This window comes from Ammodytes marinus (assembly GCF_949987685.1).
Source record: "Ammodytes marinus genome assembly, chromosome: 21".
NCBI lineage: Eukaryota > Metazoa > Chordata > Actinopteri > Uranoscopiformes > Ammodytidae > Ammodytes > Ammodytes marinus.
Window position 1 is genome coordinate 6,612,749 of NC_137225.1, and position 16,281 is coordinate 6,629,029.

At 42.5% G+C, this 16,281-nt stretch overlaps 1 protein-coding gene across 2 annotated transcripts in view; it reads left to right on the top strand.

Annotated features, from left to right (window-relative positions):
* Nucleotides 1–15,644, top strand: part of mpp7a (MAGUK p55 scaffold protein 7a) — a 147,981-nt gene extending 132,337 nt beyond the window's left edge. For both annotated transcript variants that reach the window (XM_080050158.1, XM_080050159.1), the window contains exons 14-17: nucleotides 713–806; nucleotides 3,435–3,543; nucleotides 5,232–5,375; nucleotides 13,241–15,644. In XM_080050158.1, the coding sequence (XP_079906284.1) occupies nucleotides 713–806; nucleotides 3,435–3,543; nucleotides 5,232–5,375; nucleotides 13,241–13,420 (527 nt within the window). In that variant the 3' untranslated portion in view covers nucleotides 13,421–15,644. The remainder of the gene's footprint in view (nucleotides 1–712; nucleotides 807–3,434; nucleotides 3,544–5,231; nucleotides 5,376–13,240) is intronic.
* Nucleotides 15,645–16,281: the final 637 nt, after the last annotated feature.

Below are 16,281 nucleotides of genomic sequence, written 5' to 3' on the forward strand. Positions count from 1 at the left end.
TTGGATGCAGGTGATAAAAAGTTTAATAGTTTGTTTTGGAGCTGGCCGGAGTGTCTTGCGGGAGTGCACATCTCCCCTCTGACCTCTGGAAGCGCTCCCTGAGTGTGAGTCCGACCCCTTGACCCTTACAAATCCACCAGCGCCGGCTGCACACGTTCTCGCCACGTGTCGCACGCACACACACACACACACACACACACACACACACACACACACACACACACACACACACACACACACACACACACACACACACACATTTTACTGCAAAGCTTCATGGGTTTATTACCAAGTAAAGGGTAGAGACTTGATGTTAATGAGAGCTCACCACAACTCAATTAGTGTACGTCGGCTAGCACTGACGGCTAACGCTACGGCCTCTGTTCTACACATTACAACAGACACATTTAATAAGACACAGTAAACCCCTGATGAATGTCAGATTAAATGTCTTGAGTTTAGCACTGCAGCACTACAGGTTGTGTATTTTTATTTTATAGTGCTATTACACAATAATATATACAAGGGTTGGCATGGCCCAGCGCGTGCTGTGGTTCGGGCTTCCAGGGATGTTAATAAGGGGCTCAGTTCAGATGCTTTCAGCCCCAACAGTGAGTCAGAGCGTCTGGCTTTGAGGTAGTCACTCACTCCCTCTCTTCTCTTCTCCTACCCCCTCTCTCTCTCTCTCTCACTCTCACTCTCTCTCTCTCAGACACCAGCCGGCCCAAGAGGAACCAGGAGAGCGACGGTGTAGAGTATCACTTCATCTCCAAACACCTCTTTGAGACCGACATCCACAACAACAAGTAGGCACTGCACCGCGGAGTCCCAGAAACACTGTTCACTTTAGCACAATGTTTGTATCCATTGGGAATGGACTACAGATCTTCATGATGTCCATGTTAACAACTTTAGAAGCACACAGAAGCATTTAAAGAAGTGAAGATCAAGACCTGCTTTCCGTCAGAGAGCAATCATTTAAGTGCCCAACAAAAATGAATTGGCAACATGAAGAATTGTGTTACACTGACGGCTCATAAAGTTGGTTCCAGTATCTTCAAATAAAATTATTAAGGTGACTTCAGCTATTTTATTCAGTGGGGTATTACAGGCAAGAGTAAGAAAAATAAAGTATCTTTTAATAATGAAAATATAGTTTTGAGAAAAAAGTCATATCAGATTTTTATGAGGAAAGGGGCATGTTCTGAGAGTAAGGTTATATAATGGCGGTGAAGGCTACTGTTGAAATGTACAACTTGGGTTCACCCCGTTCCATTCACCCTCATTTGACATGTAAACTGTTTACTGTGACGGAGGAAATATCTTAATAACATAATTACTCCATTCACATAAACATGTTTAAAGTTAACTTAGTTAAGTTAAAAATCATAAAACTACTTCATGTAATTGTGATGTTGTTTGTTAAATGATCAAGTCATTAAGTTAATTCAATTACTATGATATATGACAGAGCAGCAAACATCACCTGGCAGGAGCTACCGAGGGTTTGGCATTTTTGTAAAATATAAATCACTGTTGGCGACCTCTTAGCTCAACAAATGGATTAATGGACTAAACGTACAGCCCCTATCACATTACAAGGAGTTCTTTCATGTATAATCACATACATACAATGTTTAGTGTAGTTTTTTATTTTTTTTTCTACTTCAAGGTCCGTGTTTAGAACATGAGACATTTGAGAGCCGTCAGCCTAATGAGAACAACAGAACGACTTTGTGTCTGTGTTTGGGAGCTAGCGAGAGGCAGGGCAGCAGTAGTCTTGCTGCCTCTGTCGTCTGTGTGTCTCTGTAAGCGAGTGTGAGCTGGTGTTGACAGGGCCGGGCCCTGTGTCGGTAACGGATCTCCAGACAGTGGCCCCAAGGTCTCCTGTCTCCGCTTCCGCCTTGCCTTAGGCGCTTTCTCTGAGCGCAGCCACACCACGGCCCGCCTTGACATTTTGTGGCCGACAAATTGAAATGCAAGTTGTAATAGTCATAAGAATGATTGATGCCTTTCTTGCTGGTCTCACACGAGCTGGAAATGGGGCGGGGGGGGGAGAGTCTTACTGTAGGGTGCACATGCAAAACATTTTCGCACGCAAACACACGCATGCACTGCTTATGACATGGAGGGAATCCGGCGGTGGTGAGTGCATATGGAGTGTCAAAGCATGTAGAGGGAAGAAGGGAGAAAGGGGGGGGCTGTATATTTAGGCCATGTTGCGGTGGAGGTCCGAGACATGCAATGTTTTTCAGGGAGTCGGAGGGGTGAGTGACAGAGCTGTGATGTGGGGTGGATGCGTGGGACACTCTGCGCTGAAATTACAAGGCAGCAGAGCAGACGAGGAGTGAGATGAACTTGTTTGCGTTATGCCTCATTGCATGCAGCAAAAACAATGCGCGCGGTGCAGAAATAAAAGCTCTCTGAGCTAGGGCCACAACAACGTGCGTCTTTCGCCCGAACAACTTTCCCAAGGGAAGCCCTGTTCTGTGTCAAAATGGCAACAATCCACTCTCTCAATATAGAACCAGCTGGCATGCCTTCCTGTGAATCTATATACCTGCTCCTCAGACGACAAACAGCGCAGAAATGCTGTGAGGTGTTATTTTTCAAACTCAGGCTACTGTAAGCTCTTAAATGAATTTCCCATAACCAAATATGAGGTTTGTTAGAGACTTAAGCCCCCCTCTCTTTAAAATGCTGAGTAAAACTTTCTTACATGGGCAATTACCATAAAACTTTCTTTTCTACATGGCATCGTTCACACTGAGGTAGTCATTCTGTCCCACTCTCGTCATGAGCAGACTGCGAGCATACCACGCGCTCCCATTAGCTTCAAATTCTTTCCACATCCTTACCCTCCGCGCTGCCTTTTTTCCTTCTTGTTTTCAGCTAAAAATACACTGTTTCATGACAGCTGATTGGTGTAAAATGGGGGGGGGGGATATCTGGTGGAAAAGTGTTTGTTTGCTTGCGTCTGTGCAGTTGCTCGGTCGGTTCAAATCCTCGTGGATTAAAGGAGGGGAAGGTTTTTGGCATCCGGGAGGTTTTTGTGGTCGTTCTGGAACAAACAGGTGTTACTGATTGAAAGGGTAGCGCAGAAGATTATTTAAAAAAAACACGCTGGGCCAAAAGGTCTGGTTTCTAAGTTCTGCTAGAGAATGCTAGAGAATGCTATCTTCGGATCCGTCGGCGGTTGAAAGAGTAATCCTCCACTCTCTGCGGATTTGTCAGGGTTTGTACATATCGTTATTTCTAAGGCGAGTGTGCTGACGCAGTCAACCAGATTAAGACCATATTCTTATGTTACACCTATGGGACATTAGCGTTGCATCAGAAACACTAATCCCCGCTCAAAAATGATCAAGAAAAATGTGTTTTCTTGCCCAACAATCTTCTCATCTCTCCTCTCCTTCAATCTCTTTCCATCTCAGGTTCGTCGAGTATGGCGAGTACAAAGGGAATTACTATGGGACCAGTCTAGGCTCCGTACGCTCCGTCCTGTCCAAGAACAAAGTGTGCCTGTTGGATGTCCAGCCTCATGTGAGTGACACCAGCCCTTCCATCCCTCCATTTCTATCAGAAGAAGATCTCTCTCCATTCCCTGGCTTTTTCCTGAGGCCTTGGCTGCTTACTGGGTTACCAAAGCGGGGTTTTTTTAAAGGGGGCATTTTCAGGGAGCAATTACCGCTAATTTCCTCTATTTGAGGATTTCCTCTTTGGCTTATGTGTCTTGGGAGGTGGCAGATCAGAGTCAGACCCAAAGCAAATGACCGGCTTGTCGCTGAGCCCTCAACAAAACCCCCCGAGCCCCGACTCCCATTCATCCAGGGCTGTGCCGCGGTATCGCACCAGCCTTTTGCCCCACCAGCTCCTCTGGTCGTTTTTACTCAGTGGAGAATGACACACAGGCACAAATACGCCATTATATACATGGTGCCTGCCTGGCATTTCCTCAAAGCAACTTGGCCCTGAGCACCAGTGAGAGTGAGCACCACAGCCCTGGGTTATGGGGTGTCAAACAGGCTGTGGAAGCTCATGTGGGTGGGTGTGAAATCACATATATACTTGTTTTTCTGGCTTACATTTGTGGGGTTGCGTAGGCCAGTAGGCAGGCATCCCCCCTACCTCCACCGTTAGGCCATTCTCCCACAAGACTCATGGATCGGATCAGTGGCCGTGTCGAAGCGGTTTATTGCCCCCATGCTGACTTGGTGACCAGGAGATGTGACCGGCTCCCCAGTGGTTCTTCTCCTGCCCCTCCTTTGGGTTTGTATCCATCTTCCTATCAGCTCTGGGTTTAGACCCACTGCCTTTTAGCACAGCAAGAAACCCTGGTTGTGGTGCCAGATCCAGGGGAGAGCCTAAAGCCTGACGCCACCACTAACCAACTCTGACCTCTCGCCCACCTCTTTGAGAACCATATGGGTGGTGCTGTTTCGTGCAATTGTCACTAAAAGGAGAGAAAAGAAGGTTAGGCACACTGGGACAGATGTATCCTCTGTTATCTTCTTAAATAACCACATGTGCTGAGCATCCCGAGGCCTGTTGTTTGTTTCACCCACCCTTACATTAAAGCAGTTACTCCCAACCTTCTAGTCATGGGACCCCTTAAAGGTCACATATTATGCCAATCCACAGGTTCAAAATGATCATTTTAGTTCCTTATAGAAACTATTTTCAAGGTGCTGTGTCCAAAAAACCTTTTATATTTCTCACAGTGCCATTACTATATCTGCTCTTTCCAGCCTCTGTCTGAAATGCTCAGTTTTAGAGCCTGTCTCTTTAAGCCCTGCCTTCCAAATAGCCCAGTCTGCTCTGATTGAACCCTCAATCTAATTGCTAGTTAGATTCAGGGCTATCTGGGGGTGTGGCTTGTCACAGGTGGAGTTAGTGCTACTGTAAGTTAGGTTGGTGATAAGGCGGTGTGGCTTCTCCCCTTACGATGTCATAAGGGAGAGAATAATCTGACTGGTGTTTGAACACTGGTTTTGAGAAAGGGAAAAAAGAGAGGGTTGTTCTAACTCATACTTTTAGAGTCTCGAGTCACACCAGAGACCTACTGTATATTCATGTTGGAAATGTGAATTTTTCATGAAGAAAACACTATTGTTCTGTTCTCTCTTTAACCACCTTACGGTTGTAGGGTGATTTTAACACCTCCAATTCTTCCCCTCCTGTTGCATTTGTTTGTTTGTTTTTAAACACACTTTTTTTAAATTTTTGTTCAGACTGTAAAGCACCTGCGAACGTCAGAGTTCAAACCCTTTGTAGTGTTTGTGAAGCCTCCCACCATCGAGAGATTGAGGGAAACCCGGCGCAACGCCAAAATCCTACCGGGGAAGGACGACAAGGGATCTGCCAAGGCATTTACGGTAAGAGAGTCTGACGATAGACGTTTATTCCTCACACTGGATCAGACTGTGATCAACATGATATGTTGTTTATGGAGCAACAGATGGATCAGGTTTGCCTTGATTTAGACAAGATTACAGGAAATCAATTTGAAATACTTTTCGGGGAGGAGCCAACACCTCTATTTGGTTCTTCCAAAATTGGATGGTATTTGTAAATGCCATTCAGATTAGATTTAGTTAAATGAAAGTTTAATGACCTCTGTGAGTGAACTGGATCACTTCAGCAGAAAATAACAGGATGCAGATAATAGCATATACAGTAGATTAAGTAAGGAGAAAGGGGGACATTTAACATACAGCCAGGGAGCACATTTATGAACAGCTTCAAAATATCAAGCTATGGTATTTATTTGTTGAAAGAATGTCAGTCACATTCACATTGAGCACACATTCCAATGATGCGATGGTGTTGTACTGTAAAAACACATGGCGTTACACCTAACAGATTAGCAGCAAGTGATGGGTTGGATCAGCCATGATCAGCCATGATCCAACAGGCTTTCTTCACAGACCTGGGGCCTCATTTATCAAACTGTGTGTAGGATTTGTGTTTGTGGAAGGTTGCTTTCGTAGGATTTAGAGCAATGCGTGCGCAGAGATTCGGATTTATGAAAAAGTGCTCACGTACGTCCTAAGCCTGTTTCCTTTTGTAAATCACAATCAATCCTTAATGTGGAGCAGCCTTTACAGGCTCACGTTCACGTAACGCCCATATTTACCCATACATAGTCATTGAAACGCCCCAAATTAATATCATTTACTGAGTGCATGAAGGCGATCGCGGCAAACGCCAACTGAAAGGGAAGTGGAGACTCCACACGGTGTGGATCACTGCGGCCACGCCGAAGTTCCGGTTGGGGAGGTTACGACCAGGGAAAATATAGTGTAGTATAGTTGGTGACACAGTGTGTGCGTAAAGAGTGTCAGCGTGTGACGATCTCTGTTAATGCTGCAGCCTCAGAATGTCGGACTGTGGTCGAAATAAAAAGAAGTGATCTGACATAAAAGTGGACACAAAAAAGTGCATATCCACACACAGCAGTGTTTGTGCCACGAGCGGGGGACACTGAGACCCCCCATGTGAAACTGATTTTTCACATGGGATTCCTCCCGGGGCAGTGACGGCGGCACAGGGTTAATAATAAACTTCACAACCCCTTTCAAATCACAGATATGACGTGCTTAAACATAAAGAAAAACACATAGATAAAACGGACTAAAAGCCATGAAAAGTTAGCACAATATGTGATGTATAGTAGGCTTATGATTAATGTATGAAACCGTGCACTCCTGTCTGCCTGACTGAGGCATCGAGAACAGCGTCAGTGTAAAAGTAATAGGCTGTATTCCACCTCGATATAATCAGAATGAATGAGATAACATGCAGATAGGTTATTCTTTAATAACTACATAGCATATTTGCACGTTGTTTTTTTATTTTTTATAATTTGCACTCATATATCTCCTTTGTAGGCTATTTAAGATCCTAATTCTTTTTTTCTTGTTGGTATCACTCCATGGAAAAATCCGTGGAGGCATTTGTTTATTAGTTGTAAGAAAGGCTTCTTACGTTTCTCAAAGGAACTCCCAATATATGATAGACCTACATGGATTATAATAGGCCTATATCTGGATTCATTTTACACAAACACATTCGTTCTCGCACTTCTTACATGTGCCGACGGAGTCGCCGTTTCTCCTTTTTCCTCTTTCTGTGTGTACAAATGGGTCAGAGTGTGCATGGAGGACAGCACATCTTCCCGTCAAGTTTGCTTTTGATAAATCACTTAGGTTGTGTACTGGGTGGTGTACACAGCGTTGATAAATGAGGCCCCTGACCTTATGCAGGTCATGGAGGTCCTTCAAGGGAGTGCCAGTATTTTGCTGCACACCTTCACAATTATACACTTCAGCCCATTTTTTATGTTTCACAGCAAGTGAACTGTGCCAGCAGATTAAAGAAAAGGTAAAAACAGATTCAATAAAACAGGAATAAAACTTAAATAAAAGGCGGTGTCAAAATTAAAACTGCAAAGTTTACGATGAATGTGCAATCGCTGATGTGCTTTCTTAAACACAGCATCAACCTGGGGCTCAAATCACAGTTTACTGTCAATCACAGTCCCAAGATAATATGGATGAGGTCATCCCATACACACCTTCATCCCCAGTGCAACAGGGAAGCAGATGAAACCAATTACCCGATGTGTGATGCTGCTGTGTGTGTGTGTGTGTGTGTGGTGGTGGTGGTGGGGGGGTGGGGTGGATGATGGTTTTCCCAGCCCAGAGACTCGCGTGTCACGCTAGCCACAGGCAGCTTTAAGGCCAGGATCCAGGTCAGAAAACACAGCAGACACATGGCCTTATGGCACACCAGGAGGGTAGGAACATAAGGGTAGGGGGAAGCTGAGAAGGAGACAAGGTTGTCAAAGAGACGGCGACTGACTGGACCGCAGAGCAGCACAATACGGGCTAGTGAAGGAATGGATCAGTTGGGAAGGTGATGGGAGTATGAACAGGGCTCTGCAGGTGTTACATACAACATATAGGGCACACTTTGACACATCTTGCATGTGGGGTTTAATATTTGTTTTGTGTAGGTCTTCTATTATTGATAACATATGCATATATAACATTGTACTGTTTGAATATCCCCCACGCTGCTTCAAACCCCATCCCTAGGCAATACTGTTAGCAAAACAGTGCCAAAAAGATAGTCCTCTACTGAAACAGTGTAGAAGAAAACTCAGGGTTACATGGAATTATCAATGACTTAGATGTAGTTTAATCTTTTATCAGGTAAAATAGAAGGGAACATGTTGCCTTAACCAAATTCCATGTAAGGGACAAAAGAGTGATCTAGAGTGACACTGCTATCATCAACTAAATTAATTTTACTTGAAACAAAATATTGATTTAAATCTGGTTTTATTGATTTATAAATTATTGTATTACTTACAGTATAAAACATTGTGAACAGGATTTTGGGAAAATGTTTCCAGTTCTAGCAAATCAAGCTACGTTCCACTGCATACCCAAACCTGGAACATGGTGAGCAGGATGGGGCTGTTTCATTTTCTATGGAAAGCAGTACATTCCTAGCGAGGAGCATGATGGAATGGCCTGAGTAGCCAGTAAACTAACCGGTAACACTTTACAATAAGGGTACATTAATGACCTGCTAGTTAATGCTTAGTTAAAGCCATTAACGGTTAGTCAATGCATGGTTTATGCTTATTAAGTATTATCTAACTATTAATGCTTAGTTATTAACGGTTGCTTGGTTAGGCATAAACTATGCTTATCTAACTAATACTTAGTTAAGCATTAACTAAGCCTAACTGTAAAAGTTGATGATTTGTTTATGCTTATTAAGCATTAATTAAGCAGTTATTAATGGTTAGGTAGTGCTTTGTTAATATGTATAAAGCATTTACTAAGCAGTGAATGACAGTTAATTAATGTACCCTTATTGTAAAGTGTTACCACCTAACCAATTCTCAAATACATGCATTCTGCACTCTCAAGATACACTTCTCTGTGCTATTGTGAGCAATGAAAAAAAGGATAAAACAAACCTCACTGTCAACACTGTTCAAACCTCAATACAGACACAAAGTCAGCTCGCGTTAGTCCCTCACTGACATATCATTCTGCATCGGTCTGTTCCTCATTTCCCAGCAGGGGTCCAGGGAACAATGGACTTCAGTTGTCAGGAACAGGATGAATGCTAACAATCCACACTGTTGCTGTTATTACCCACACTGTCCCTTTATCAGCTCCGGCTTTTCTCTCAAGTAATACAAACACACCTCTATAAAAACCAGTTTTGACAAGGAGACATATTTCAGCCAGGTAAGTAAAGCAGGTTCAGTGTGACTGTCCATGTACATTGAGAGGACATATAGGTAACCTCAGATATAGCTATTAAAATGCTCTGAAAGAGAGGCTCTCAGCAGACTTACAGTACTCTGTCCACCGCCAGCTGTATTTCTCTCTCACAGAGACACAGGTCTGCTTTAATGATGAAGGTCGAGGGAACAGTCGTCTCATTGTTTCAGCAGAGCGCTCTGACTTTAGGCCCATTGTTGGAACTGGAGGCCATTCAGAGAAGCCTTTCAAAAAGACTAGCTGAAGCGTGATGTAGAAACAAGCAAAAACCGCCTGTAATATGGTAAAATGGCACAGTCATTAAAAAGTTATATTGGAAAAGATCTGTTTGGGTTTTTTTAGACATTAATTTGAATAGAAAAGGCTGGTGTGCTTTATTGGGATCAATAAAGAAATGAAACCTGGTGTGTGTGGTGGTTTAACAAGATAACACCTGGGGCTGTCAAAACTCTTTATTTTGCAATTGAAGTGTTGAAATGGGATATAGTTCCATAATGCATAAGGATTTTTTTTTCTTATTTCACAGTGAGTCAACGTTAAAAACGCATGCTTTCACAATTAAAAAATATGAAACAATAAAAATGCAAGCCAATAAAAACATGACATTGATTCAAATCTATAAAACGCAGAGACTTCAGTAGTAAAAAAACAAACAAACCAGGAGTCAAAAGCCTCACATAAATTGCCATGTATCTGTGCTGGAACAAAGTACTTCAACAGGCACAAGACGCTACATCATCATTTCATGTGGAAATTAAGCAATCTCATGGCAGCGGGCATGAATGAGTCCCCCGGTGCTTTTCTTCTCGACTCTGGCCCCTTCCAGAAGTGGCATGGTCTCAAACTGCCCTTCGAGGGGAACCATCCAGCACGGATCAGCGGATGCCAAAGTACATCCACTCGCTAACCCTAACCCTACTTGCCCATTTTTCCATTTTCCCTTTTTTTTACTTCATTATAGTCATGTCCTTTTTTATTTCATCCTACATCTATCTTATTATTTTCTCCCTCTGTTTTTTTTATTCTATGTCAATCTCTGTACCCGGCTCGCTGTCCCTTAAAGCCCCTGTAAACCCCAAATCCACCAGATACTCTTAACCATGTCATTTGGGGAGTAAGTTCATGATAGCATGCATCTGAAAAGAGTTAGGCATATTCAATCAAATTAAAAAGTTACTGTCAGTTAAGTTTGATAAACGTTACAGAGATGCGGTACAAGGCGGGCAATACTCTGGTTCTTATGACGCGTATTTTGAACCAATCACAGCAGCCTACTCCAACATTCATATTTTCGTAAAAGCTTATTGAGACACCCAGGTTTGATGGCATATATTGATGTTTTACTATTTTAGACCAGGTGTCGAGTGGCTTTTAGAGGCTTCCTGCTATGATTAAAGTTGTTTTTACATGGAATGATGGAACTAAAGACAGACTCAGATACTCGCTGCTGGACATGGAAACTCATTAACTTCATTAGGTTTGCCAGGACAGGTCAGCGGGCTTGTCTTTCTGGCTCAGTGGTCAGCTGTGCGTCCCGGTCCAAAAGGATGGAAATCCTGCAGGGGCTTGGGTCCAGATGACAGAGAATATAGTCCCTCTGTGGAAGAGTTTCCTCCATAGGCCAACAAACCTTCTGCCCTCTCCCCGTCCCCAGCCCATCCTCTCCCTGATAAAACCATCACACCTTCCTCACAAAAGACCTCAGATCATGAATGACACGTGTCGTTCTTTTTTATGTGAGGTAGATACATGCGAGACAGCCTGACCCACAGAAAAAAAGCAGACGGGGCTTTTTCTGTATGTCCACAGCGAGTGAGCATTTATATTTAGCTGCGCAGCTAATCCATTATGAAGCGGAAAACCACCAGAAACATTCTGAAGTAACTCCTGGCTGGAAAAGGAACTTCTCAAAAAAATTGAGGCGTTTAGGAGTTTTTCAACTTTTTAACGAGGCCGTGTTTATGTGCGTACACATTGCATACACACACTTGCTTGATAGGAGTGGGATCTTGTGTGTGTGTGTGTGTGTGTGTGTGTGTGTGTGTGTGTGTGTGTGTGTGTGTGTGTGTGTGTGTGTGTGTGTGTTCTGTGCATGAATGTTCATCTGTGTGTATTTATAAATGTGTGTTTGGCAGAGGGTTCAACTATAAAACCATATCTGGTCCAGAAATCTAAAGTTGAGCGTTCCCAGTAAAACATGAGGCTAATTCAGTGCGGCCTCTTTAGTACTGCCGGTGCACTGGGGCCCAGGGCCGGCCAGGGCCCACACAGCTGGAACCAGAGAAGCCTCACAGGGACCACCTTGGAGAGATACCTTGGCTCTCTCAGAATACTCTATCTGTGAATGCAGGAGGCCCAGATCTGCAATGTTTACTCCTAGCCTAATAAAGCAATCGCATATGAATGGTCCTCACAGGTAGCACACGGTTTTATATCTTACACAGTTGATTTGAATATTGACTTGGAAAACTCTTCACCCCACTGATAGACTCTGTTAGAGGCTCAATGGCAGCATGCAACAGTTGTACGTAGCTCCTTAACTTCCTCAAGTGCATACAAATCTGATTAAGGCATCACAACTCACCTTAGCTCATACTATGTTGTGTAGCTTATTAATGCACCAACTGAATAAGTAAAGTGTTACCTCATTTAACTGCCACTGCCCTCTCGATGGTGTTTTTTTCCCCCCAACGGAGCCGTCAAGGCAGCGCTGCCTGGATGACCTATGGGACACCTCCACATAGCAAACATGCTGGAAACCATTATAAACCGACAGAATGTTGCGAGTAACACACACAAAGTAAAAAATAATGAACCATCCCCTACCCTCCTCATTTCCTCTTTCCCAATTAAAGGAGTGGAACCCCCAGATCTACATGCCTAATTGCATTGAGTTGCTGCCATGTAATTGGCTGATAAGTTATATGTGTTCACAAGAAATTGAAACGGTGTACCAAATATAGTGGCTAGTGAGTGTATACTACGACTACCTATCTAAATAGTATAAGCATATCACTGAAAGGCAATAACATATTTGAGTTTCTGATGCGCCGTAAACTCATTTTGGGCTGTTACACAATGTATATTGTTCTATTCATAAAATGTATTTTGCCCAGGTGTGTCCATCTATCATTATAATTTAACAGGTTCATATTGAAGAGCATCACAGCCTCACAGAGCCGTGTGTCGCTGTCAACTCCAAGTCACAATTTAAAAGAATGAAATCACGAGTCATTGGTGCAAAAGTTAAAGATGCTCTTTGATTTAAATGAAGTATAAATTCAGCAGAATGATAATTTGAGCATCATTCATCTACTGTAGCAGCTCAATCTGCACTGTGTCTATTCCTGCCGTGTCCATGTCATCTCCTTACTCAGTGAAGCTGCAGCAGGTTCACACGGTCAAGAGTGCAACAGCTTAGCCGCAAGTTGTCATTTCCCCCATCGCACTTAGAAAAATCCAGTCGGGCAATAATGTGTGTTTTACATGTCTGTCATTTGGAAATTATGGTTTAAGTCTTGTCCCCTCGCTTATTTCGAGGACAATTTATTTTCTTTGTGAATTGGATAACCGTGTGTATTCGGTATAGAGGAAATATGAAAATTCCTTGAGGTCAGGTCGTTGTATGGAGAGTTTTAGTGCGTGGTCTGTGCCAGGGTTCAAGTGTGGGTAGTACCGTGTCTCTGGGAGGTTATAACGGTCTCCGTGGCGGGCCACTTTGTGTTTATTTGTGAGTTCAAGGCCATGTAATGTGTGTTTACAGTATGTGAATTTATCTCGCCTCTTGTTTACTTGTGGCCAGTATTTTTGCCTTTGCTGCAGATCGGCAGTCTGAACCTTTTGGCCTTTTTGCTTTGTGTATGTAGCTCTGCCTTTTTGTTGTCTTTTTCACCTCTGTCTTCTTCTCTCCTCTTTTCTCTTGTGCCCTGCAGGAAGAGGACTTTGAGGAGATGGTGAGAAGTGCACAGACCATGGAGACCCAATACGGCCATCTGTTCGAGAAGACAATAGTCAACGACGACCTCACGGCCGCCTTCAGCGAGCTGCAGTCAGCGCTGAAGAAAGTGGAGGTGGATACTCACTGGGTTCCGGTGAGCTGGACTCACTCCTGAGATCCACGTGGACTTTTGAAAGGAGAAAAGGGAAGGGCTTTTACAAAAAATTATGCAGGTTTTTGTCGTTTTTTTTATATGTCTGCTGTGGCTGGTGTTGGGGGGGATAATCGTGAATAAAAGAAGACAATGTCAGAAGGCCATACCTGACCTGCACGGAAAGCTGAAAATAAACCTTTTTCCTGGGATTCTGTTGGATTTGGACCTCAGCTGTGGTCTGGATTGGGATCTTCAAGGTCTGACCAGATCTGACAGGGTTTGAGGCGAAGGGAGTCCGTCCAGAAATATAAGCCTCAGTTGGACATTGATCTGGGGTCACATAACCATAGCCACAGGTCGGAGGCTCTTTGCTCCAAACCAGAATGTGGAACGAGCCCTGGACCATCGCAGCACCAAGTTAGTCCTGCCGGCACATTAGTACAACCGCGCCGACCAGGACTCCCGTCTTTAGCATGTTTATAACATTTAGACCATTAGAAAATCAAAGGGATTGACCTATGTCTTCATGGCGGACAACTTACAAGCATAATGTCTGTGAAAGAACACAACCGTTGATGGAAAAATGGGAGAAAAAAGAAAACGTATTTGCCTTCCGTCTTACTTTAATCTGTGCTTCTATAATGCTTCAATGACTGTTACTCCAAACGAAACGTTGTCAGGTACACTCTCAATAAAGGGCAGTAAGTGTGATTTTATTTAAGAGAAATTAATATATTTTCTAATATCCTCCAGTTATTTTTTAATACCTTTTTTATACATACATATCTTGACTTTTAGAGCAACCTGATCTCAACTGTAGCCACCTCGCTGACCACTTTTAACACTACAGGCGTCTCTACTTTCAGTCAAGTGTTTTGATTTCATCACACTAGTCTAGTTTCCCTCTTACAAAGCACATAGAGAGCTATTTTATTTAGCTGTTTTATATTCCATTTAGGGGCATTTTTTAAAAAGCCACCCTTCATATGAAGTTGCCCAGCATAACAGCTTTGCCATTTAAAGTCCCAGAAATGGTCTCATTTGGCCGTCCGCTAGGAGAAAATATTCACAATTGTGTTTTATGAGGGTGGAGTCTTTATTTTTATTCACATTAAAAAAAATGGCTTTTCGGCAAGGCTGCTAATAGAAGGTCCACAGCACACTTCCAGGATTTTAACTCAGAGAACTGCTAAGTAGCCGCTCCTGACTTCATGAGCATTAGACGTTATGGCTAATTTAGAGATTCCTAGTCTTTCTTACTCACGTTTTACTCAGTACTTCTCTTTTTTTTTAAGCTTCTATCAAGGAGCTACTCGACCGCAACGTTTGGGGCATTGAGTTTCAAAGCAGCTTGTCATTAACTCATTAACATTGTTACAGTCCTGGCTAATGTGGTCATAGTATGAGAGTAATGCAGGAATAGTTTTCACTCTAATTTGCTTCGGTAAGATTGACACCACTTTTATGTATTTTATATGGACCTAGAGCCAATAGGTGATTAGCTATAGCCTAGCATAACGTTTCGTAACCGCTCTGTCCTAAATTCAAATGATGTATGCCTACTAGAACCTCCTTAATTTATAGTTTAATTGACTTGTAGCTTGCTTTTGTGAACTTTAAAGCCACTGGTACACACACCTGCTTCCAGTCTGTAGTCTAGGCTGAGCTAATTGCCTTCTGGCTCTAGCTCCACAGGCTACTCATCGTACAGACATGGGAGTGATATCAATCTCCAGATTCAACTCTTAGCCAAAAAATAATGTCATAATTTCAGAATATTTCCTTAACTATGTATGTTTAATTTAATGTTAAACAGTGTTCCACAATACTGTACAACACATGTTAAAATTTCTCAGGTTGCACTGCCCAAATTTTCTTATGCTCAATTTCTGACCTTCTATGTTTTTTATGTATTTCTTTAGAAAGGGTAATGTGTGTGTTTTAAAGCTGTTTAATAATCAAACCACATATTTTAAAGGGACTTTTAACACCCCTCATTCCTTTACTTTGGCCCTAGTTTTAGTTTAAATTCATTTTTAGTATCACATTAAGTTCCCTTTTTGTATTATGCTTTTCTATGTTCAGCCTTTTCGTATCTTACCCGTCTGCCCTCAGAATCAGATTTGTACAGTCTCCAGAAAATATTTTTAATTTCTTGCTGTAAATGAAATGCTGTTTATGAGGCAAGTTGTATGAATTGAGATTATTCTTGATAACTGCTCCATTTTATATTAAAGCAAATCCGACTAAACGTGTATTTCCACAGTGTTAAATTAATTCATGTATTTGAACTGGGCAAACAATTTACGAGCAGCGATGTGTGAAGTGGAACGGAATGAGAGAAAATATTCCAGTGTTTCTGGGATTCGTGCCCTCCAGTGCCATTCCCGTCTGTCTTTGTTTTCGCATTTGTAGAAAACATCTTTCAGCTGCCCCACAGAAGTTTAACTGTCATTCACTGGCTGTTTTTCTCACCTAAATGGCTATTACAGCTGAATTTGATTTTGACAAGACCAGAGTACTTTTTCCCACATACGTAGCAATCGCCTTTAATTATTTAATTGTATATTGTTGACCTTTGGTGACAGTTGGCCTGTCTCTACAATCTGACCTGTCAAAGAAAGATGGATTGTCAAGAAAATAAGGTTAAAATCGAAATTCTTGGAAAAAAATATCTACTTTGGCCAATTTGTCATCACCACAAGTGCACTTGTCCAAAGCCAACTTTCCAATCATCTAGGAAAAATTGCAAATTAAATTCCAGAAAGAATTAGCTAAGTAAAATGCAAATGAATGTGCATTTTCATCCACTAATGTCATGTGAATATTAGGAGTATCTTGAGATGGAACAGTGGAACAGAAGTTTCAGTATCGGTGAAGGT